Source organism: Poecilia mexicana, unplaced genomic scaffold (genome assembly GCF_051168715.1).
Source record: "Poecilia mexicana isolate PSO_F unplaced genomic scaffold, ASM5116871v1 scaffold_1, whole genome shotgun sequence".
Classification (NCBI taxonomy): Eukaryota; Metazoa; Chordata; class Actinopteri; order Cyprinodontiformes; family Poeciliidae; genus Poecilia; species Poecilia mexicana.
Genome location: NW_028263370.1, coordinates 1184525 through 1211285, shown reverse-complemented (window position 1 = coordinate 1211285; position 26761 = coordinate 1184525). Strand labels below are relative to the sequence as shown.

The following is a 26761-nucleotide window of genomic DNA, read 5'->3' as shown; positions in this document are numbered from 1 at the left end:
AAATTAAGCACTTGGTGTTGGTAACACACCAGTTTTTGTTGTTGAAAATGTAGCTAGCTCCTCATTGAAAAAACAAACTTACATCATGAAGACGATGTGGAGGTTCATCCTCAGAGCTGGTTGTTGATCTGGTGGAGTCAGAGCCTCTTCTGAGACAGAAAGTCTTTAGGTTTTCTAACACCTGATCTCTCTGGCTTCCTCTTTCATCTTCATTTGCTTAGTTAGACAGCAAACATATGTTGAAGATAAAATCATTGATGAACAAGTTATAACAACAACCACCTCAAAACATAATATCAAAGTCTCTCTGTCTTATGGAGCTTAATTAAAACCATGTTAGTTTATGAATTAAAGCATAAGTCGCAACAAACAGCCTGCATGCAGTTATAACATGAAGCTGAATGATTGTAATAATCATACAAGTCACAATAAAATTGATAAAATAATTATTTATGAAACCAACGTAAGTTATATATCTTTACTGTACTGTTTATAATTAAATGAAGATAATTAATAAGCAAACTTACCACGAGCTAGCAACATTTAGCAGCCTTCGTCCCTCCGGGCTCCTTTTGTGACACACATTTCATTTCCATCGGTTGTTGCCATGTTGTGTTGTCATCGAACTAGGACGTCACCAGCTTGAATTTACCAAAATTAGTAACTATCGTCAAGGCCCTCTCTACTTTTAAGGCAATATTATGCGAGTAAAAATGGTGAATTTGAACAGCGTCTGTTATCTTCCCTGTGTTCAAGTTTTTTCTTCTCTTTGTGGCATTTTTTAAATAAATGAAAGTGTGCAATACCGCCACCATCTGGTCTGGAGTATATGGAGTGAAAATAGTCTCAAAATATCTGTGTGTGTGTAAAAAGATTTGTGTGTGTGTAAAATGATTTGTGCGCGTGTAAAAAGATGGAGTGAAAATAGTCTCAAAATATCTGTGTGTGTGTAAAAAGATTTGTGTGTGTGTAAAATATTTTGTGCATGCGTAACAGGATTTGTGCGTGTGTAAAAAGATTTGTGCATTTGTAAAAAGATTTGTGTGTGTGTAAAAATATCTGTGCGTGTCCTGACTACCAGGAAAAAAAATTTTGTCCAATCACCATTTTTTTTAAATTCCACAATCTTTGTAAGGTAATTAGCATACTGAAAACATTTTTTTTTTTTTTTTAAAGTTTTTATTTTTGAAATATCATGTGTCCACTACAGTGGACATCGGAACCCCATACATTTGAAATTGAACCTTGATGGCAACCAGTTTGTCCGAAAGAAAATATCCAAACATCAAGATAAGAATGAATTTCACATTGACAAAACTGAGCACTGTTGCCTAGCAAGAAGGCCAAGAACCCAGAACCTGGCCCAGGGTCTTTCTGCATAAAGTTTGCATGTTCTCCCTGTGTATGATGGGTTCTCTCCGGGTTGGTTGGATGGATGGATGGATGGATGGATGGATGGATGGGTTGGTGGGTGGGTGGATGGATAGATGGGTTGGTGGGAGGATAAATTAATGAGTGGGTGGATGGATGAATGGATGGATGGATGGGTTGGTGGGAGGATAAATGAATGGATGGATGGATGGATGGATGGATGGATGGGTTGGTGGGAGGATAAATGAATGAGTGGGTGGATGGATGAATGGATGGATGGATGGGTTGGTGGGAGGATAAATGAATGAGTGGGTGGATGGATGAATGGATGGATGGATGGGTTGGTGGGAGGGTAAATGAATGAGTGGATGGATGGATTAATGGATGGATGGATGGGTTGGTGGGAGGATAAATGAATGGATGGATGGATGGGTTGGTGGGAGGATAAATGAATGAGTGGGTGGATGGATGGATGGATGGATGGGTTGGTGGGAGGATAAATGAATGAGTGGGTGGATGGATGGATGGGTTGGTGGGAGGATAAATGAATGAGTGGGTGGATGGATGGATGGATGGATGGGTTGGTGGGAGGATAAATGAATGAGTGGGTGGATGGATGGATGGATGGATGGATAGATGGATAAATGAATGAGTGGATGGATGGGTTGGTGGATGGATGGGTTGGTGGGAGGATAAATGAATGGATGGATGGATGGAGATGGATGGATGGATGGGTTGGTGGGAGGATGAATGGATGGGTGGATGGATACAGAAAAAACAGAAAAAATAATTACAAATGTCCTACAGAGGACAATTTTTCAACTTTTAAATACACGATAAAGTACAGTCAAAATAATTCATAGAATGTTTTAATATGCTGCTAACAGACTTATTTAGAAAATGCCAACAACATTTTAAACCAAAATTTGCACAATAAAAAGTTTTATGCACTTACTTTGTCTCCCTCCATAAAATGTGCTTGTACTGATGAACGCCATTTTTCTGAATTAGAAAAAGGAAAGTACAGAAGTCCCACCCCTTCACATGTGGTATCATTGAAAAGCCCTAAATGTCTTCTGTAGATACCAAAAGGAATTAATTCAGTAGAATGCAGGGGGTGGGAGATATTCGAGTTTAGAGATGTCCTCTACAGAGGACAAAAATGAACTACTGGTAGTCACGAGGATACTGGATTTGTAAACCTTAAAAATAAACCTTCTCCTACGCCTATACATGTTGAAAAAGTACACACAAATCACCTGGTACGCACACACAAAACTGCATTTACACACAGATCCGGTTACGAGTGCACAACTATTTTTGAGACTCATTTCACGATTCCGGGAGCTCCCAGATTTGTGTGTAGATGGTGCGTTTACATACTAGTAAAAGCTGGGACATCTAAGTTTTGCTCTGAGTCTAGTGTTTTTATCCTCTGACGTTTCTCACTGTGCTTGTGCCGAAGTGGCAAATACTTTAGTTCGTGGAAAACGGAATATCTCAGCACTTCCTTATAATATCCTAAAATTATTTACAGACATATTGTGCATTTTTGAGCGGTACAGGAGACTAAGTGGTCTGAAAAAGGACCACTGGGTGGCGGAATGGTTCGCTGGCTGGAAAAATAGCCAGGCAAACCCAGAAGCAAGACGGAGCGTTCCGGTGGTCTGTCCTCTGAAGTAAGTAGAAGGTAAACCTGCAGGCTTTGCCCTCCAATTATAATGAGACATGGAGTAATTATAACTGATTTCAGGTTACGTTTTATATATCTGGTATTTGATACTCTGCCCTCCTCATGTTTCTGTTAGCGGGAGCTAATGTTTATGTCAGCTATGCTACTTTAGCTGTTGGGAGCTAAGAGTGGATTTTTACTGTCACACAGTTTGATAGTCTGTCTTCAGTCTTAACTTTAACACAGGTTGATTAAGTTTTATGATGCCGAAGTCGACAAGCATCTTCAGGAGATTATGGCAGTTGTAGATGTTGGTCACTATCACTGAAACTGTATTTTGTTGCTTCAGCAGTATTGAGGGTAGATCTGGACCTGCAGGAACATCATCTGCAGCTAGACTTTATTCACCATAACAAACTGAAAGATTCTTCATTTATGTTGACTTTTATGTTGACTTTTCAACATACTTAAGGATTTAGTCTAATGTTCACACATAGGCCTGTTAGAATAATGATAAATTAAAACAAACTCAATCATTTCCATTGGCATAATTTATTGTTTCTCTTTTTTTCTCTCTTAATACCAAAAACTGGATAATAAAAGTCTTCAGTTTGGTACTTTGGTCTCGATTAGACCTTATTTTGAAAAGCAATTTTGTTTAAAAAGACTTCAAAATTCATTAGTTTTATTTATTCTGGATACTAAAAATGTCTTCCAGTTCCAGTGTTAAATGTTCATTAGAATTTAAAGTTTAATGACCTTTGAGAATGTGTTCTTGCATTATTATTTTGTCATTACCATTATATAACTTAAAAATGGTCTCAAAAGAACTATATTATCGTTTGTTGAGAACTGTGGAACAACTTATCATACAGTAATTGTTTTTCATGGTAACAGACCTATTCACACATCCTCCAGAATCTTCAGATTAAACTGTGTTTGTGTCTGAACCCCATTTCATCGGCCCTTAAACAAATATATACCTCGTCTGCAACCAGGACAAACCTGGTGTTCCTGTTCGTCTTCATTTCAAGTTGATTTTATGTAGATGGTAAAATGTATTCAGATGGTTTAGATTTTCACAAGCAGTAAATTTCTTTCTCGATTGATATTATGACACAATTGAGGGCTAATAAAGACATATGTAACCCCCATAAACTATGCAGATCTGTCTGTATGTTTAATGTGTTGTCTTATTAATTCTTAGAATGTCCTGTAGAGGGCACTAGACCCAAATTTCTCCTGTGTCGGTAAAGAAGAAGAGTAAGGCATAAGGGAGAAGGAAGAGAAATGGCAGACTATGTAGACTAAGCACGTTTCAGCAGAAGTAGAGAAGTCACTATTCACAAGGCTGCCGTTATACGAAAGAAATCTGTTCATTTTGAACTGGATGATGTACATTCTGTTTCGGGATTTCTCCGGTGAGTCTGTTGTTTTATTTTCAGCTGCTTATTTATGCAGAATGGCTACCTAGCTGGAGCTAATGTTGCTCAGTTTTTCCGAACAAGAAAAAAAACCAACCGGAGTATATTATGTCACTCTGTAAGTAGCATAGTTCTGTGAAATGAGGCCGTTTTATGGTGAAGTAATGTTATTAAGTAAGTTCTTTATTACTTAGCGTTTTTTTTTTTATAGGTTTATTTGAACCGCTAATTTGTTTTTTTTTCAATGAGAAGTAACTGAAAAAAATCTTGCTGATTTCTGTATACTTGCATGATCGGTTAACGCTCTGCATGCAGGTTGGTTTTCTTGAACGGCCGATATCTGAACAAGCCAGTGGAGTTCCAGAAGCAGGAGGGTCCCGCCGCCATCTTTGTGACTCGGACTGAAGCCTGGAAAGAGGACGGACTATGCGGCTGGAGCTGGATATTTTTGCTTGGACAACAGATAAGCTTATTGAACAAAAAGGGGGGCCCCCAATCTGACAATCTACGTGCACATTGACTGAACTGACTGACTGAAACTGTATACTGAAGGACTAACTGGAATATGTTTTTTTTTTTCTTGGAAAAGATGCGGTTGTTGACATGAGCTTTCCTAAGCTGTAGCTTAGGAAAGCTAAGCTATAGCTTAGGAAACCTACGCTTATTTTTTCTGAATATTTTATTTTTTTTCCTAAGGGTGGACAATTTAAGTTTTTTTTATTAATCTTCATGAAGGTAATTAGTGTCACCTGAATGGTTATTCTTTTGTGGGGAAAGAAAAAATAAACTGGAGTTGTTGAATTTATTTGCTTATCATCCTCCTGTATGACCCTAGAACACAAGTAACTTTACTGCTGAGTTTATTGCTAGTTATACTAAGTAGTGGTTACATGGTAACATATTGTGGCGAGCCAGCAGCCAGAAGTATTATAAGTTAAGTAAGCTCAACATTAGCAAGTTTTAAGAAAACTGATATCAGAAAGAATGGAAGTCAATAAGATTTGTGTTGATGACATTGAGCAAAAGTACTGGGTGAATACAAAAAGATCAATCTTAGCTCTTGGCCTAAATGAAGATGCTACAGATGCAAACATAACTGAAGCACTTAAAACTTATGGCACAGTGGTGAAGATAGTCAGGCTAAGGTCAAGTGAAGCCTGAAGCCATCATTGAGTTGGATGCTGAAGAAGCAGTTGAGCAGCTTAAGCCAAATTTCCCATGTGAAATAGCTACAGCCAAATATCCAACTGCAAGGTGGTGTGTTGATGATATAGAGAGAGCTCTACTTTCACCTGTGTTTTCTCAGCCTTCAGCAGTAACGAACGCTCAGGAAACGGCCTCAGAACAAGATGTTTGTGAGTCAAGCAGTTCTGATAGTGGAGAGACTGAATCAGATAACACTGACACTGCCCTCACATCAAAAGAACATCAAAGACAAACTCATGCAACTCGTGCCATTAATCCCTCACACTCCAATTAACACACCTCCATTGAGTGATGATATGTTGAATCCCCAAGATGTTCAGCGCATAATCGTGGAGCATGTAATCAAAAATGAAGCTTCTTCATCAAGTCTGACTCCAAAGAGACTTCGTTCCTTTTCTGGACGAGTACCTAAACCCCCTGGAGAAGTAGATTTTGAGACTTGGTTCCTTCATGTTGAACTGATGTTTCAAGATGGATTCTCTATTGACATGCAAAGAAGGATGATTCTAGAAAGTTTACTGTCCCTGCACTGGATATTGTGAAACAGCTTGGTTCTCATTCATATCCACAAGAATATGTCCGTCTCTTTCAGTCAGCATACAGACTCGTAGATGATGGTGAAGAGATATTTGCTAAATTTTTGAGCACTCACCAAGATCCAGGAGAGAGAGCTTCCGAATATCTGCAAAGACTGCAGGCAGTACTTAGTACTGCGATCAAGCGAGGTGGTGTGAGTGAAGTTAATGCAAACAAACAGCTGTACAAGCAGTTCATTCGTGGGTGTTGGGATCAGACTCTGCTTCTAACTCTTCAGCAGAGATTCAAAAGTGAGTCCCTACCAGATTTCTCTAAACTTCTTCTCCAGTTAAGAACAGAAGAAGAGCGGCGATCAGTAAAGATTGACCGAATGCAACATCACTTTGGAAGCTCAAAGGTAAAACCTTCTTTACATTTTCAGACTGTCCCAGGACCTTCACTAAAACACAACCATGACATTGTATAGAAGTACATCACAGAGACAGAAAGCTTAAGAAAGCAAGTCACTGAGCTGCAGATGCAGCTTACAGAAAAAAGATCTCAAAGGAGGGAGAGAAGAAAACAGGAAACAACTGGATTTGTCGACCTGCCACCTGTAGGAGCTGCGGAAGTGCATGTGCAACAGCCAGCACGCCAACCTCCTCCAAAAGCTTGGTTCTGCTTTAAATGTGGAGAAACTGGCCATATTGCAAGACAGTGTGAGAATGCTCCAAACAAAGAATTGGTCGATAAAAAGCACAAGGAACTAAAGGAAAAACGCCAGCAGTGGGAAGCAAGATACGGAACGGCTTTAAACTGGACCGGGTTTCAGTAGAGGGGCGTACTGATACCTGACTAGTGCAGGCTCCACAGTCAATGCAAGACTTAAAACACGATCAAAAATCGACAACCATCAACAATATGAGTCAGTCTCCTACATGTACATCAGATGAAGCACTTTTAGATGTTTTGGTAGGATCGAAAAACACCGCCAAGATGTTTATTGATGGAGTTCAAAGCATCTGCCTTCTTGACTCAGGCTCTCAAGTGACAACTGTCTCAGAAACATTTCACAAGCTCCACTTACATTCACGACCAATCCAGCCACTAGGTGACCTTTTAGATATTCAGGGTGCAGGTGGTCAGAGAGTTCCTTATCTGGGGTACATTGAGGTAAATCTTTTCTTTCCAGAAGAGATTGTGGGGAGACCTGAAGAAGTCCATACTTTAGCCTTAATTGTGCCAGATTGTAGATCAAACAGAGAAGTTCCGGTGCTGGTTGGAACAAATGTGTTAGATGTTCTTTACGACATTTATACAACTTCTAAAAAGACCAGTGTTCACGACCAGCAAGTGCACTGTAAAAATGTGCCACTAATCAGGAAACTGTATGGCATGTACAAAGAAGATCGAGCAAGTGGTAGAGTAGGAAAGATAAAGTTGCTAAGAAAAACGAGTCAGAAAGTACCCGCTGGAGAAAAGGCTGTTTTAATGGGTTATGCCAGAAACATTAAAGTTTCTCCAGGCACCTCCCTATTGGTTGAATAGGCAAACTCCATTTTACCTGGTGGATTAGTGTTCTGCGACTATGTTATGACAGCCCCACCGACAACATCTTTCAAAATCCCTATTTTAGTGAAGAATGAAAGGGCACATGACATCATAGTACCTGCTGCTCTAACTGTTGCTGAACTCTATAAGCCTCTCACAGTTTCAGCTCCTCAGTCAACAGTGAGAAAAAAAGTCAAGATCTCAGTCCGAGCTTATGCAAAAGACTGTTTTATGTCAAAACATTAACTCACCAGTTAAACCTAGCCAGCTCAGATTTGACCTCACAGATACATCTCTTTCTGAAGAATGGAGAGAGAGAGTAATGGAAAAGTTAAGTTCGATGTCAGATGTGTTTGCTAGTCATGATTTAGACTATGGCCACACAACCGCGGTAAAACATAGGATACACCTCTCTGATCCTACTCCTTTTAAACAAAGACCGCGGCCAATACACCCGTCAGATTACGAGGCTGTCAGGTTACACTTTAAAGAACTGTATGATCCCAACGTAATCCGTGAGTCCGAAAGTCCATTTGCATCCCCTATCGTGGTTATAAAAAAGAAAAATGGTGCAATCCAGCTCTGTGTCGACTATCATAAGTTAAACAATCAGACAATCAAAGATCCCTATGCATTACCAAATATTGAGGAGGCTTTTTCGGCATTGACAGGGTCAAAGTGGTTCTCAGTCATGGATTTAAAATCAGGATACTATCAGGTTGAGGAGGAGGACAAGTATAAGACGGCGTTTGTAACTCCTATGGGCTTCTGGGAGTTTAATCGGATGCCACAGGGTGTAACCAACGCTCCCAGCACATTTCAGCGTGTAATGGAGAAGTGTATGGGCAGCCTTAGCCTTAAAGAAGTTTTAGTATTTCTGGATGATCTGATTGTTTTTTCTAACACATTAGAGGAGCATGAAGAACGCCTTATGCATGTCCTGGGAAAGCTTAGAGCATGGGTGGCCAAGTCCAGTCCTCGAGAGCCACCATCCTGCAAGTTTTAGAAGTATCCTTACTCCAACAGACCGGGATCAGCTCTACAAAGGCCTGATAACGAGCCATTCATTTGATTCAGGTGTGTTGAAGCAGGGATGCATCTGAAAGTTGCAGGATGGTGGCTCTCGAGGACTGGACTTGGCCACCCCTGGCTTAGAGAGTATGGACTTAAGCTTTCCCCTGAGAAGTGTCAGTTCTTCAGAACATCAGTCCTAGGTACTTACCTAGGACATGTAGTTTCTGAAAGAGGTGTTGAGACAGATCCTGAGAAAACCGCAACATTGACAACTTGGCCAACACCTAAAAACATTAAAGAACTAAAGTCTTTTTTAGGGTTTGCAGGGTATTATAGAAGATTTATCCGAGACTTTGCCAGAATTGCAAAGTCCTTACCATTGGGTATTTTCCACCCAGGAAGGCTGCTAAACAGCCTTCCTGGCTGTTTAGCTGTTTATGTCTGAAGTGCTAAACAGCACTTCAGACATACCTCAGCAGTTGACCTAAAAAGAGCATTTGCTGAAAAATGGACATCAGTATGTGATCACGCTTTTAATACTCTGATCCAGAAACTCACCACTGCACCAGTTTTAGGATTTGCAGATGTAACAAAGCCTTACATTCTTCATACTGATGCAAGTTTGCTTGGATTGGGGGGAGCTCTGTATCAAGAGCAAGATGGCCAGCTGAGGGTTATTGCCTTTGCCAGTAGGGGTCTTTCAAAGTGCGAGAAGCGTTATCCAACTCATAACTTATCATCCTCCTGTGTGACCCTAGAACAAAAGTAACTTTACTGCTGAGTTTATTGCTAGTTAAACTAAGTAGTGGTTACACATACATAAGAAAATAAATATTTTATGCATTTATTTAAAGCACCACTGCAAAAATAGCCTTCACAGCAAAACATTTAATGTGAAACATTTGATCAACATAAAAAGAAAAATTTCTACATGCATTGTGATTATTCAAGTAATTTTTAGGTTCAGTAATGTTCTGTCACAGTCAGGGCTGTCAGTGCATCAGCTGTTCAGGAAAATCAAAATAACTGTAGACTAACTGTCTATTTGTACTTTTCTCTGCGTCTTCAGACAATCTGCAGCAGCTGAGATTCTAGGAGGTTCAACACCAAAACCTGAAGCTTCAAACTGAGCCGTCAACTGAACCAAGATGCCTTTCAAACTACAGTAGTTAACCTGCTCTGTTGATAGATGTTATGGTATATCCTCAATCTGTACAGACTGACCTTGGTCGTATTTGAATAAACAGCTTTATGGTGTTTTCTTTTGTTAATTGATTATAGTATATATTTGAACATCCATGTAAGTTTGAAGACATTTCATTGTTAACTTTAGGTAGCTGTGAATCCACCCATGTTAATCTGAACCTATTTTGTTAAAGATTCAACAGATTTGTTGCAATCTTAAATATTTAATCTGTCCTTTGTGTGCAGTGAAATGAACATTAAAGTTAATTCAGGAAACACTTATCTTCTTTCTACTGTATAAATTGAATGATGCCTTTATTAAAATCATATATTTGTGACATCAAACTTTTTTTCTGTCATAAAGCAGTGGTCAAACTTTGACTAAATGTTTGTAATTTACTTTTAACAAATGGAAACCAAAATGGTTTTGAAGTAAAGACGCTATGTAAACTCATCTACCTCAACACAGGTAAAATTTCCACTGTACGCAAATAAATGTAATTACGATTAAGTGAAAATTGTACAGCAGGGCTTCAACTCCAGTTCATAAGGGTCGGTGTCCAATCTTTAGATGTCTATTCTTTAACGCACCTGAGTCAAATCATGAGGTCAGAGGTCATTAGCATGACTCTGGAGGACTTGACTGTCCTAAGCAGCCATTTAATTCAGATGTGTTGGACCAGGACATATCTAAATGTTGCAGGACACCAGACATCGATGCCTGGATCTGAGCATCCTGTTAAGAGGATCAGTGTGTTCCTGCAGCAGCTCCATCGGATCAGAAGGTAGATGAGATCTGAAAGATCCTGATCATCCAGAAAGTGAAATAACACCAGAACCCGATCCATCAGTCAGCCGTTTCATCCTGTGTAGAGATAAATATAAAATGTTATTTATACACAGAAAGTCAATAAACTAGAATCGAAAGGCAATTTATTTCACTTAATTATATTTACTTAGTGAATAAAGTAAAAGGCAAATCAGAATATCTCACAAACTATAGATACTATATAGATACAAACTGATATCTATAAAGATATAGATATCAGTCAGCAACTTGACTTAGAAATGTGATTGGAACCTTTTGGGCAAAACAGGTACTGTAAGAACCACACAGAGATCATTTTTTATTGATTAAAGATTCAAACTGCAGAATGAGACAATAAAAATACACGGACTTAGCTCCCAACAGCTAAAGTAGCATAGCTGACATAAACATTAGCTCCCGCTAACAGCAACATATGAGGAGGGCAGAGTATCAAAATACCAGACATATAAAACATAACCTGAAATCAGTTATAATTACTCCATGTCTCATAATCGGAGGGCAAAGCCTGCAGGTTTTAACTTCTACTTACTTCAGAGTACAGACCACCGGGACGCTCCGTTTTGCTTCTGGGTTTGCCTGGCTATTTTTACCAGCTTTTACTAGTATGTAAACGCACCATCTACACACAAATCTGGGAGCTCCCGGAAGCGTGAAATGAGTCTCAAAAATAGTTGTGCACTCATAACCGGATCTGTGTGTAAATGCAGTTTTGTATGTGCGTACCAGGTGATTTGTGTGTACTTTCTCAACATGTATAGGCGTAGGAGAAGGTTTATTTTATTTTTAAGGTTTACAAATCCAGTATTACACACGCACAGATATTTTTACACACACACATATCTTTTTACAAACTCACAAATCTTTTTACACACGCACAAATCCTGTTACGCACGCACAAAACATTTTACACACTGTTAATCCACAGTATTCAGCCACGCCCCTAACTCCTCCTAACCTCCAGCGGACTGACTACTGACCAGCTCTCCATCTCACAGGTCCAAAAAGCCTCTAATTCCTGGGTATTACCGCAAATAAGAATGTAGAGAACTTTTGTTTAAGCTGGGAGTGAGAAAGATTCGTCTAAGCTCTAACTACCTTCATCCAGACGTTATGACCCGCTTCAGTCCATGATTCAGACACCGGAGTAGCCCCGCCGGTGTCCGAGCTCATAAACCACATCTGTTCACGGCAGCTCTTCCTCTATTATTAACGTGCACTTCTTACCACTTAGATAATTTTAGCGACTAGGAATAAGTCCCAGGGTCATTATTTATCTGAACTAAAGAACGTACGAAGCCACCCTAATTTACTAGGACCATTAACATTGATTTCACATTAATCAGAATTAATTTTTAGTTTACTCAATTAATTTAACTGTCCACAGCATCAATTAGACTTTAGTATTTTTATTAGCAGGCTTTAGCAGGGGAGAAAAGACATACAGCTTAATCCTTACTTAACAAAAGGATTACTTAACAAAAGGGTTTGTTAAGTAATTCTTTGATTACTTAAAGGATTAAGTAATCAATAGATTTAAGAAAATTTAGATATTTCACCTAATTCTAAACCCTACACTGTGTCCTGATCTAAATAGAAACTTTGGGGAGGCAGTTTTCACTCAAACCCAGATGCAGAGACGATCTTTGGCAGCAGATAACTTGACCGTCCATGGATGGAGTCCTGTCTTTGTCTTGGCAGAATCCTTTTAGAATAAATCCAAAGGTGAACTGGTGAGAATCCTCAATGAACTCAGTTCTTTATCCAATTGCGATCTTTGTCTATTCCCCATGTCCACTGCAGCATCGTTGGAATCTTTTGGGTTGAGCGTGGGGCCGCAGTCGAATCAGAATCCCGGGTTGTGGGTAAACAGATCCTGTTCTTTCTTGTGCAGTGAGCAGTCTCATTGTCCCGGGGTATCAGCACGCAGCCCTCCGTTCTGCATCTCCATGTGTGCTCGACTCGAACGCTGCGGAACAAAGAACCCCGATCCTCCTGTCTGGTGCCTTTTTATTTCTTGTCAGCAGCCACACAACTTTCCTCACGTACATTTTTCTTGACGTCAACTGCCTTTTGGTTGGCCTCAAACTTCAGATGAACTTCCTTGTCCCCTTGGAGCTGTACTTTCTGAAGTTCTCTGTTTGCCTTCTGCACCTGTTTCCTTCATGCATCTCAAAAATCTCACTTCCTGTTTCTTCTGTACTGACTGCTTGGACAGATGATTTCATATCCATCACCATCTTGGAGACATGATATCTGTTCTAATGACCTAATGTCTTGGTCACCTCTGCTCTCCTTTCGGTTCCTCTTTTCCCCTGACCTATCACCTACCATCTACCTATCACCTACTTTTAGTTACAGTTACACATTTGACCACATTTCAAGTTCAATGTCAAAATCACATTTATAACCTTTTAGTTTATCTGATTTAGCATTCATTTATAATTTTATAATAACCATATCTTATTAGTTACTCTTATTATAATCATGATGTAAGTTATTACAGACATTTCTGAAAAGAAACCAAGAATAATCCATTATTCCAATCATTTGATACCATGTTAGTTACTTCTTTCACCTGTAAATACTTTAAGAGTAAGTGTAAATATTCTTATAATCAAACCAACATCAACCATTGGTTAAACCAATATTAATTATTGGTTTAATCATAAGTTATCATTATTAATTTAAGTATTTTACTCTGGGTTTTATCCAATTACTCAAAATGTTTAGATTTTATTCTTTAAACCTTTAATGCCTTGAAATGAGCACTCTGAACTATTTTTATTCACTGCAGGCTGGAAACTTCCTCTTTCTTCAGGAAACCTGCTCTTCCTGTTCCATGACTCTCTTTCTGCCTGATTATGTTTTTTTATGATTAAATAGAAAAAAGTAGAATTAAAGCAAAGTTTGCAGGACACCATAACAACACACACAACCAGATTAATTTCATTACCGTCTGACTCTACTGTTGGGTCTTGATGTCACCTGTGTAATCAGTTTTAAAGATAACTTTATTTATTGTTATTATTAAACTAAAATCTCCAGCATGGGGAAGTGGGATGAACTCGACTTTTCTCGAGAACACACACAAATCTTTTTACACACGCACAAATCATTTTACATACACACAGATATTTTGAGACTATTTTCACTCCATAGGAGTATGAACTGGAGCTAATGCCGTTGATTATAAGGTTTTACATCACACATATGAAAATGGATTGGGTACTTTCTTAAAAATTAACTCATGATTATAATTTTTTTATTGTATGCAATTTTAACAAATAATAAAAGATTATTAAGGCACTTAAAAATTCATACATATTCATTCATATTTAGTTCACTTAAAGTATACTTTTATTTAATATATTAAAAGTGTATTTTGGTACAATTATGTTTAAGTGTGTTTAAAGTTCTAATTTCGAAATTGGTGCAAGTGTACTTTTAGTATACTTCAGATATACTTATAGGTAGTACACTTAATACTTAGTATACTTACAGTGTACTTTCACAAATTTATGTATGTTTGAAATATACTAAAATATATTTTTTTTCACTTGAGTGTATTTAGTGATTTGTTTATTTATTTTACTGTTATTCAAGAAAATAACAGAAAAATACAAAAGCTGTTTTGTATGTCTGTTTTGTATAGACATACAAAACAGCCTTGATATGTTGTGTCACTTGAGGCATATGCAAAAGAAGCTGAATTTTGAGTGGTTATATACTAATTTATAACAATATAGAAAAAAATTCAAAACAAATTGCTTTTAGGTGACAGTATATCTAAAGTAAGTTTTATTATGTTTTACTATAGAAAAAGTTCTGCTAGTTCCTTTAAATCAGAGTTGATCTTTGGTTTTTCAGACATTCTGAATGCCTTTCAGTGTTTTTCTTTGGCCACATCTAAGCTGTTTTTTTTAGTTCTTGTGCCTGCCAAAACATTGCAATTTTATGTTTATATTGAAATATAAACATAAAGATGTACAATAAGGCTTTAAATGATGAAGTGACTTTCCCATACTATAAAAATAGTATAGCAAATGAAATTTGTCATCAGTAAAATATCAACATGAGACACACTTATGAAAACTCTCACCATTGTGTGTTTTATTAGTGGTGAGTGTAGGGAGAATCAGCATATCCTGCTAAATAAGGAACACAACGCAGTTATTACAGCCCCTCCCATTCACACTCACTCATCAAGTACTCAAAGTTTGGTAAAATCTTTGGATATGACATCTTTGACAACTGAAAAAGCTTTTCTTTCCTTTTTAATCCTTCAGGTTGGAGGAGTCAGATCAGTCACACTCCCAGAGTCCCTCCTGTTTGTCTCCACCCTGGATGGCAGTCTGCATGCTATCTCCAAGCAGACAGGAGACATCAAGTGGACTTTAAGAGAAGGTTTACATACATGTATTAGCTGTATTTATTTTGTCTCACATTGTTAATGTGGGATTTTTTATAACAATATTTTTTAAATATATTTCAGACCCTGTTATTCAAGTGCCTAATTACCTTGAGGAGTAAGTAACACTTCAGGACATACACATTTAACTGGATTTTTTTCTACTGGATATTTATGTGCATTAATAACCCAGTTTGCTGAACCGACTTCCTTCTGTTTGCATTTTATGTTTACTTGTTAGAGAACATTAGCGAACAAACGGTATGAAGAAGGCTAGAGAACACAGCAGACAGATCGAGGAGAAAACAATATCCTTAGTCTTAAACATCTCAACAAACTCCTATTGATCTATCATCTGAAAATGTAAACAACATGGCAAAACTTCAGCTTGGAGTAGAAGAGCATTAACAAGAGAATCAGCCAGGAGTGCCTTCGTATCACTGTTGGAGCTGCTGAGAGCTCAGGTGGGAGAATAAGTATTAGTAATGCACTGCACACAACTGGTCTTGAGAAGCCCATTTCCCAGTGAAATGATGTATGATATGGAAGAAGAGGCTAAGATGAACCAGCTTTTCTTTCATACAAAACACCAGCGGATGGCAACATTTAACATTCTACATCTCTGCTGTTAAACAGAGTAAGCCAGCAGCACCATGCTTTTCTTCAGCAAGACAGAGACATCACCCCTGCAGGTCACTCCTGGTACAAAACCTGTTGGAGGATTCAGAAATCTTGAGGCTGGGCAGATATTTACCGACCTGCAGGACAAACATCCAGCCAGGGCTGCAATGAAATGGTTTCATGTCAAAAAATTTTCATGTATTAGAATGGGCTGATCGAAGTTCAGAATTAAAGCCAATGGAGAGTCTGGGACCAGGCTTGAAAACGGACTTGAGCTTGAGATATTTTTCAAAGAACATTGGCAACAATTTCCGTTTTTTGAAGGCAAAGTCAGTTGACCCATACATTAAAGGCACTACTATGTGTTGATATCGCATTATCGCCTCATATACATGAATATATAAAGGTTTGTGGTTGTGACAAAATGGGAAAACCTTAAAGAGGTCTGAATGCTTTTGCATGGCACTGTTTGATTTTGTGCCATTGATGAGCTCAATGGCAAGCTTGTCAATGGCACAACCTATTCCAGGGTTTCCCCCAGAAAACTTGCCAAGCCCAGTGATCGGGGCGCCGAGGCGGTCTACCAGCAGTCCATTGTGCTTTTGTATTAAAGATGCCAAGTAGACAGGAAAAGTAAAAATATTACTGAATAACTTCACCAGTGAAACACTATTTAAATCCACAACTAGTCTTAAAAACAACTACCGTATTTTCCGGACTATAAGCCGCTACTTTTTTCCTAAGCTTTGAACCATGCGGCTTATAGCCCGGTGCGGCTTATATGTGGATTTTTCTTCAACCACCAGGGGGCTCTTTAGCAGGAAGTGAATCATTGGAAGTCAAAATTGAGAATAAAAGAAGAAAGCGCCCATTAAAACCAAGTACACCTCACTGCAGCAAACAGAAAGGGGCGGGGATGGACCACTGTCAGTCTCATACCTTATTTGGAAATGGGACCATTGCAATCCGGAAGTGAAGGGGGCGCTATTTCCTATACTTCCGTTTTTATTTTCTTTTGAAATCTGTGATATATTTTCACCTTTAGGAAGGAGTTTCACTCTCAGAATGTATTTGAACCTCTCTCTATTTACTTAAGCGCAGCTCACAGTTTTTAGCAAATTTTGAAGCTTTTGGTGTACTTCTAAATCTGCTCTTTAGTTGCATCTTTTCGGGCTTGCGACTCCCTCTAGAAGCATGGTGGTGGTAACACAACCAATATTACTAAATCAGAATACCACACGTCTTTATTATTTACTATTAATTCTGGCATTATTGGCACCGTAAAAGATAAATTATCTTATAAAACAACATTTTTTCATTTTCTTAAGGATGTAGAGCTAATTAAATGACAAACAATACTTTTATACATTATAAATAATATATGTATATTTCCATCAATTATGGGAAGAACAAAAGACATAAGGAGACATGAAAAACAACATGATCAACTATAATAAAAATACCATTTGCAGTGTATACGTAAGAAATTTAATTGAGCAAAAGTCAATAACAAACAAATGAATTAGGTACAGAAGAATAACAACCCAGGTTGTTAAAAAGATATAAGCAAAAATTCAAATTTTTGTTTTTACAGTGCCATGTATATTATTGAGAGACTTTTTGTTGGTAGAGTTCTATATATATAGAAAAAAAATAAGATGAATCTATTTTAATCTATCAACAAAGAAATTTTCCTTTGTCTCTAAAACGATAAATTATATTCATGAATCACATTATTACACGGCCCATCTGTGGGGACGATACAAAAAAAAGTAGCTTGCAGAAACTGTATATGGCATACAATGATGGCATGAGGCTACTACTCAAAGTGCCTAGATCAGGGGTGGGCTCTAGGCCTCGAAGGCCGGTCTCCTGCAACTTTTAGATGGGTCTCAACTTAAACACACCTGAGTCAAATAATGAGGTCAGTAGCAGGTTTTAATAGGGAATTGAAATTTGAGAATGTTGTTGATCAGTTTAAATAGCATTGAGGGGAAAAGAAGATTTTTCATTTTTTTAAATACTGGAATAATGACAATTTGAGGTATAGCATTTATGAAGCCTCAGGGCTTCATAAATGCTAATATTGCTTCATAAATGCTAAGACCACAGATATATACATGTAGCATTTGTTTATTGAGATTATCAATGCTGCTGAATTTGATTTAAAATGGTTTCAGCATACACAAATTAAAATATTTAAATTGGTTAACATTTAAATTCAAGATTTTAAGGAGCTGGCAAGTTTACTTTGTAAAAGTTAAAAGAACAATACTCATAGTTAGATTGGATTTTGCGAGGTGATAGTATGTGCCCTCAAAGCACCTTTTAAATAAAATGTACAATTATTATTATTATTATATATTCTTATGCTGCTTCAAACAAGGACATTGCCATGGTTATTGCTTCAGATGGTGGCAGACTTCTGGGTAGTTGTACTAATTTACACATGTATTTGTGGGTAGCGACAGAGCGGACCAGCAGCTGTGCTCTATTTCCCACAAATTAGGATTTATAAAGGAAAGGTGCATGGCCACGTGCGTTTGCACTGCTTTATGCATCGGACTTTTTTTGTGCGCCCCACTTTTCTAAATTTTTCCATACGCCAAGTTTTAGTGCGAAAACTGCGCAGTCTTTTATGCATGAGGCCCCAGCTATTGAAGAGAAATACTAAATTTAAACTAAAAAAAATAGGTAATAAAAATTTTGTTAAAATGGAATAAAAATGCATGTGCCTTATATACAGACTTTAGTACAACAATTACACACTGATTTCTAGTCAATGTGGCACACAATATGGAAGCTATTTAACATTATATTATTTAACATTAAAGTTATTTAAAATATTGAATATGACTGGACATTTTAATAGAGGGTAGTGTGTCTCATGTAAAAGCATGAATTACCACTTTTTGTATCAGGCAAGGCATTTATTAACATTTGTATGACAGGAGTGTTTGGTTTAGAAATTTGTTGATAGTCCCTAAGTGAACCTCCAAGCTCTTGAGGAGGGAGCTGGAGAATGGCTGGCCAAAATTATCGTTCATAAATCGGATCAACCTTGAGCTAAACGCCGCTTGCTCGGCGGATATTGGAATATCCAATATCCAACTCGAAACTAACTTCACTGCAGTCTGTAACGCACGGGCAGTGTGTCACAACACCCTGTACACCTCTGGATCTTTGTAACTCGGCGCTGATCGCGCGCACCGAGTTGCGTTCACATAAACTGAAAGATGCTCTTGCAGGCAGCTCCAATGTAACCTTAACTATAAACGCCATTGCTGGGTTTCAGCTGACGTAGCACCGGCGTCACCCAATGCACATGGAGGGCCAGAATTAAATTCAGCCCATTTATTTCTGTTGATCCAGCATCAAAATGTCTATAGTCTGAGTCCTGTTCCAACCGTTCAAATAGAGAGAAAGATAAACGTTATTTTTGTGTTTCGAAGGTAGTTGGTCACAAGGGAGTTAATTTAAAAAAAAAACTTACTGAAAAAAGAGAAAAATGGATCCCCAATCTACAACTAAAAGCAGGACGTGCAGAAACTATCAATGCCAGAGTTTGCCAGAGTAAACTCTGGCAAACGTAAGATATATTATTTTTATGCCTAGCATGATTGTCCTCAGAGCGCTAATGTTGTTAGCAGCTAGCTCAGTGCTGAGTCACGGACAGAAAATATAATGTTTATTCAGAGGGACTTTAATGCCAAAAAAATAAAAATAAAAAAGCTAAATGAATTTAATATAACCTATCCAGCCATACAGTCACCGTGAGCTGTTACTATTCCCCCACATGCTTCGTGTCTGGCCACGAACAGACACGAACACGGGTTCTATTTCGCATAGGCTTCGCCCTTTAAGGCCATCGCTAGTGGGTTTATCCCTCGCACGCAGCGCAGCACTGGGAGGGCCCCACCCTGGTCTGTATAAATAATGGTAAGACCGGACAAACGGCTCCCTCTTTTTCTTAAGCGTACAAGCACTGTCTTAAGAGTGAAGATGTCTTCCAGTGGTACCGTCCGTTTGTGCCCGTCTTGTCAGACGGGGTACATCATGTCTTTTGATGGACACACACCGGATCTGCGAGGAATGCCTGGGCCCCCAGCACGCCGACCTCACCCTGATGTCTCAGCCTTCTTGCTGCTCCTGTGCTCTCCTCCCGCTGGAGAAGAGGAGATGGAGGCTAGCCTTTTTCAAGGCTGGCGCTTGGTGGGGCGACGGGCCCACCGAGTCCGGTCGCTGCTCGTGGGGAGATGCTAGTTACGCTGAGCAGGATGCTAGGTACGCTGAGTGGGAATCGGATGATTTCGCCGGCAGAGAGGACGAGGGCGACAGCAGGAGCAGCAGCGTTTTGGAGCAACGTGGTGGAAGGTAGGCGGCTGAGCAGATGCTTAGTCAACCCTGGGCTCCATATGTCCGACTCAAACCAGCTCCCAGCTGTGAGCTCGCTCCTCCTCGAGCTACCTAGCTTGATCGAGGAGGTGGCCAGGGCTAAGGGGCTTCCTGTTTCCCACCCTCCCCCGCCACGTTTGAATGATCTGGCAGGACGGTTTGTCTCCGCCTCGAGTCGCCACCCGACCCCATCTGGCCTCAGTTTCCCGCCGGACTGGTCTGTATAGCTGAGGAAGTGGCTGATCGCGTGAAGCTGAGGGCACCTGTCTCCACCCATCACCAGGGTGGAAGGGTTCACGGAGCGGAATTTTCCCTCTGTTCCTCCTCTGGATCCGGGCCTTACTGATGTGTTTGGGGCCAGGACGTCAGGATTAGCCCAGCGGCCTGTACCTCCTTCTAAGCACAACCAGCTGATTACCAGGTTCTCTGATAGGCGCCCACCAGTGCGCCTATCAGATAACGGCTGCCACCAATAAAGCCGCATTGTTGGCATGCGGCATCTCCAAGAGACTGGAGGAAGCTGCGCTGGCAGAGGAGCTGAAGGGCTCTCTCTGCAAGGCGGCTGATGCCATACTCAATCTGTGTGCCACCTCAGCGGTCTGCTCCTCACGGATAGCTGCTTGGGCTACTCTGATCCAGAGTACCACATGGCTCCGCCACTTGCCGTCTATGTCTGAGAAGCTTCAGAAGAACCTGCTGGATGGCCCCATCACCCCTGATGCACTGTTTGGTGCCAATTTTCAGTCTCTCCTATCGGAGTCTAAAAAGACCCAGGAGGTTTCAGAGTCCGTCCTCCCTTTTGGTAGGGCCACAACCTGCCCCACGCACCTCCGGCCACTGGAGGGACGTGGCCGCCATCAACAACAGAGACGCTCCACAGGTGCTGCAGCCTCTTCCCGATCCGCTCCACCTCTCGGCATTTCTTCCCAGGTACCCAGCGTCTTCCCAGAGGATGTCAGCCCGAACCTTCCGGAACTGACCAGCTGCAGGGACCACGGACAAAAGCTAGGAAATGACTAGCTCGGGGGAATGTGTGTGATTCTGTGAGATGTTTTGAAATAAAACACAAACATGTCGCTGAGAGCAAAATTCCTGCAGGTTCCAGCTCTGTCAGATCAGCTGATCTCACAGCAGCGTCCTCGCACAAACAGCTGTTTAGGAGGCACCGCATCTCCGCGGTTTCTACACAGAATTTTTCTGTCTCAGTAGATAAGTCTGCCTCTTTTGAGCAGTCTGAATCTGGGAGTGCGTTCTGTGAACAGTCAAAGCCTACTGTGATTCCGGCTGCAGCTTCCCACTCATCTTACTTTGTGAGTGGCGACTGTGTCATCTGGCCGGCAGCGGTCTGCGCTGAAACGCCATTTAAAGCACCCTGACTCCCCTTCAGGAAGTGCACGGGTTCGCCCTCGGCCTGACATGAATGCGGTTGCGTCATGTGGCATGGAGGCTAATAACCAGCCCTTTCAGACCCCCATGAGTCCCCCGGAGAATCTCCGAGGCAGGGGACGCCGTTAGGGGCTCTGACTTGGCTGGAGTTCATGTGAACTGCAGCACCTCACATGAATGCACGGCCGCTTTCAGAAAATTATTCAGAGTGGCGGTGGTGCGCATGCTCCTTGATAGGTGGCTGGATCGACTAATCAGCAGGGGTTACACACTGCAGTTTGGAGGCAGGACTCCACCTTTCAAGGAGATCATAGAGACGTTTCTACCACCTCCAAAGCAGAATGCCGCTCTCAGGTCAGAGCTGCAGGAACTGGTGGCGAAAGGTGTAATTTCCACGGTTCCACAGGGAGAGGAAAATGCAGAGTTTTATTCCCGATATTTTCTGGTCCCCAAGAAAACAGGAGGAATGAGACCCATTCTCTATCTGTTCCTGTTCAACAGCTCGATCGTGGAGAGGCCATTCCACATGCTAGCAACCAGACAAGTGCTGGAAAACGTTCACCAGGATGACTGGTTCATCTCCATAGATCTAAAAGACACATACTTTCACGTCCCCATCATCCTGAAACACAGGAAGTATCTGCATTTCTCCTTCCAGGGGACCCAGTATCAGTACAACCGTCTGCCATTTGGTTATTGTCTCGCCCTGTACACGTTTTCCAAATGTGTGGAAACAGCGCTGCAAACACTGCATATGGCTGGTATGACCTGCTTTTATTGGCTTACACATGAGATGCCTTCAGATGGTTCACTCGCCTGCACATATATCCTGTACGCCAGAAGAGGAGCATGATCTCTGTTCCTCCTTCAGTGGGAGCCAATCTCATTCACTGGGGGGAGCCCCAGCATTCTGGCAGAGGGAGTTCCCCTCAGCAGACCCAGGTAACACGTATCGGTGTTCACAGACGCATCGCTGCCGGGATGGGGAGGAACGTGTCTGTCTCAGGTGGTTGGAGCTCAGTGGCCAGACGACATGACTCTTTATATAAACATGTTGGAGCTCCTCATGGTGCTGAAGGTGACTCAGCACTTTGCTCCTCTGCTGAAGGGTCAACATGTTCTGATCCACATGAGCAACAGAGTGGCAGCTGCCTGCATAAATCGCCAGGGAGGCGTGCGCTCCGCTCAGCTGTTAAACATCGCCAGACAGCTGCTGTGCTGGGCGCGCGTAAACCTGCTCTCGATCAGAGCGGTATACGTCCCCGGCGTCCTGAACAGAGGAGCGGACATCATGTCCAGGGGCAGTCCTCACCATGGGAACTGCCCCTGGTCTCCATCACGAGCTAGTCGCTCAAATATGGAGCAGATTCGGGAGAGCGGCAGTGGACCTGTTTGCCACGCGGGAGAGCGCGCAGTGCCAGCTGTGGTTCTCACTGAGTCCACGGTAGAACCCACCATTAGGGGTGGACACCTTTGCTCACAACCCATGGCCAAAAATGCTCTTTTATGCTTCCTCCAGTTCCACTGATTCCACGGCTCTTGGACTGAGTTCGGGAGGAACAGCTGTCGGTAATCCTGGTAGCTCTCGAGCGCAAGAACTCGGCGTGGTTTCCCAGTCTGCAGCAGCTGGTGTCAGGTCGACCGTGGAAGCTGCCATGGAGAGAGGATGTGCTCCTCCAGGCCGGGGGAGTGATCAGGAGCCACACAGAAATAGGCCAATGTCTGTGGGTCTGGCGGCTGAACGGGAGCACTTTGGGTGCGTTCACAGTGCAGCCTGAAGTGACTCAATTCCGATTTTTTGGCAATTCCGATTTTTTTGCCGGGGCCATTCACACTGCCAGTAAATGCGACCTGTATGCGTTCTGCAGTGTAAACGGGCAAACGACCTGAAAGTGTCCCGCATGTATATCTAATCTACTTTTATTTCAAAACATCAAACAGCATGGACATCAGTCACCAATATGACATACTAATAATAATTAAAAAAAAACATTTTGGCAGTTTTTATATATGCCACAAGCACAAAACACCAGAGTCAAATGGCTCAATTGCCTCCTCATTGTGTAGATACGTTCTCCAGAGTCCTGCTAGTCATCTTATTATTCTATTCAGGTGTGGTGCACCAGCTGCACATCTAAATGTTGTAGGACAGTGGTCCTCCAGGACTGGAGTTTGACACCTGGGTTTGCTTTCTGGGTTTGCAAGTCAACGGTTCAGCACAGCCACTCCCCCATTTTGCTGTCTACAGCCAAAAACTTAAAGAAAAATGACCCCCGCAGCTAAATAATATTAACTCAAATGGCCTCCAGATTTTCCTGACAGTTTTAATGTTCGGTTAAGATAAACAGTTGTATATACCGTGATATCCAAACAAATAAACGTACGTTAAGTGAAGTATGTATATGAATCGATACTCTTGCGTAAACAGAAAATTAATGCCTCCATAAAAAATAGTCAAAAACATGATCATTTTAACATGAAACTTACCTTGTTATAATAAGCTCCAGACAAGATGCCATGTCGGCGTGGGCCGGGGTCGGGGCTAATGACCTGGCCCAAATAATAAAGCCCATGACAATTTAACTTTACAACATGGACATGCCTGCAACAGCGGAGCTAACAAGTTTCATCACCACACTATGTCATTCTGAAATCCATTCTGTTGTTTTCTTGGTACAACAAACCAAGAAAACAACAGAAACATCAGGCTACTGGTCACTAATGATGAAACAATACAAATTCAAAACATGTTAATGTCCGTAGAAATGCTCTAGCTAGTTTGCCATTTGTTTCCAAGTGACTGATGATGACGTTGGTGACAAACTTTGCCCAGAATGCACCTGGAGACAATAAGGACGATTCATTTGTAGTTTTGTATGTCATAAAGTTAAATGTAAGAGTGAAAATAAAGCCAGTAATGTAGCACAACTTTTATTCAATATTTTATGCCCACTATGTCACTAAAATCAGTCAGTCTGGTAAGGTTTTTAGCAACCATGATTCAACAATGGGGCACCCTACTATATAAGCTACTGGGGTATCATATACAATTTTCAACACAGGAGAGTTCTCCTTTTAAAGCTCTTGTTAGATGTGATTAAAAATATTGGATCCCTGAATGTATATTTTACTTTCCATCTGCCCAGATGGGACCCAGGGGCCTGCTGCACCCCTCCCCCACTTCCTGTAACTCCTTCCCTGAAGTGACGTCACAAATATGTCACTAACTGGGATGTACTGTGGATTTCTAAATCAACACCTGACTGAGTTAGTGTTGGTGTTAATTTAGAAATCGACACTGGACAGTATTGCTTTTATCTAACTCTTTGGAATAACAAACTCCGATCACGATCGACCGGTCGATCGCGGAAGGTTTTGAGTCGATCTCGGCAGATGACATTCTGAACGCCACCAGGACGCTGAGAGCAGCACTTACTCTTCTGACGGGCTTATCAAAAATATTCACAAAGATCCTAAACGTTTGTAGCTTCATTAAAAAATAATAATTATAAAAAAAATCAATGAGACGTGTTAAAATTAATAATCTCAGTAATTATTGTTTGAACAAGGTGTTGCGCAATTCAGTGCGTTTCGGTCCCATTAACAAAAAGAAAAAGAAAAAATAAGGCGACTCAAAGACCGACTGACGAGCAGAGTAGGAGTTTAAATTAGCTACTCAACCACCACTGTGTTCATGAGAGGGTTATTAATAATCGAGGAATAAATATCAAGCCTGGAAACATGATATTGTTGTAGCAGCTCCCCAGCACGTGAATTAATTTTTGCGCAGTCTCAACGGGTGATTTTCATGGTTTGTTTATTTTCTTTGATGTGGATCATCAAACAGTCACCACACCCATCTCAGTCACCATAGTCACTGTGAAAACTAAACGGATACAAATATTAGAATATAAACATAAACTTACAACACAAACAACAAAATAAAATGTACCTCGCTGCTTTCACCGGGGAACGCTAAACGTTAACAGTGCCAAGCACATCCGACAGTTTGTTGAAGTTATTCATTGATACAGTGATTTCCCAGCTTTTATAGGGCCTGCCCTCATTTGGCTACGGCAGCCCGCGAGGTACAAAAAAACAACAACAAAAAACTTAAAGTGCAAATACAATTAAACAAAACAAACCACCAACAGTGGTAATCAAAACAGACAAATATCATTAAACAACCTGCAACATCCTTTAAATAATTTACAATAAATAATATACAAATTTGAATAATTTAGATAACTTAATTCAAATAGTTCTCTATCCATTACAATTGTAACGGACTGAATGTTGTGTTTTTAATGTAATCTCTGCTCGGCTTGCGGGCGGAGGCGTTTACCACGGCAACGGGTGTGCTTAAACGACAAAGAGACAGAAAGTAAAAAGGTAAGAGTGGTTTAGAGTTGATCACCTGTTCGGGCTGTTTTACCTTTGTTTATCTTTGCTGTGGCTCATCACACCCGCTGTAGTTTTTGAACATTCAATAAACGACAAACTTAGACTAATTACCTCGTTCGTATGTGAGTATATGTCACAACAAACATCAAATAGGACAAATATATTTCATTAAGTTTTAACTAATTCTACAGCGATAATTATGTGAAATTAAATTAATTATATCCCGACTTCCGAAGATTTGCCTTTACCCTTGGGTTAGTTTCTCATATTGAGGTCATCAAACCAAATTTCAGATCTACATGACTGACTGACACCTGCTGGCCTCAGGTTTGCAACCAGCTTCTGACTGAGAAACCAGTAACCTGCTCCCAGTGTCAGAATCTCACTGAGGAAGAAACTGCGTTAGGTTTTCTGTCACTTTATTATTTCTGCTATAACTGATGCATATTCGCAGATAAAATAAGTCAATAGAGTTTAATTTGCAATTTTTATGTCTTTGTGTCATGAGGTAGATCTCAAGCGGCTGGTGAGAGAAAAAGTAGATATTGCTCTCAAAAAGTTTGGGCACCCCTGTTTTAGGGAAACTAACACTCATGTTTTTGAATTGGACCAAACAAGTGTTTAACAACACTGTATTTTTAATCTACAACACTTACACTGGAAACCTAACACTTTTGAATTTGCTTTGTAAATTCTTGACCCAACTTGAAACTAGATGATTGTATTCTCCAGGCTTTTGAAAGCTTTCTTCTGTCTCATGCATAATATGAGGTCTGCAG

General features: G+C 40.5%; 1 protein-coding gene and 1 pseudogene across 2 annotated transcripts in view; both read left to right on the top strand.

The window, feature by feature from the left end:
- ern2 (endoplasmic reticulum to nucleus signaling 2) overlaps positions 1-26761 on the top strand; it is a 94872-nt gene that overhangs the window by 2010 nt on the left and 66101 nt on the right. For both annotated transcript variants that reach the window (XM_088007684.1, XM_088007390.1), the window contains exons 2-3: positions 15055-15172; positions 15261-15294. In XM_088007684.1, coding sequence (XP_087863810.1) covers positions 15055-15172; positions 15261-15294 — 152 coding nt within the window. The remainder of the gene's footprint in view (positions 1-15054; positions 15173-15260; positions 15295-26761) is intronic.
- Positions 15305-25525, top strand: LOC148161014 (uncharacterized; annotated as a pseudogene).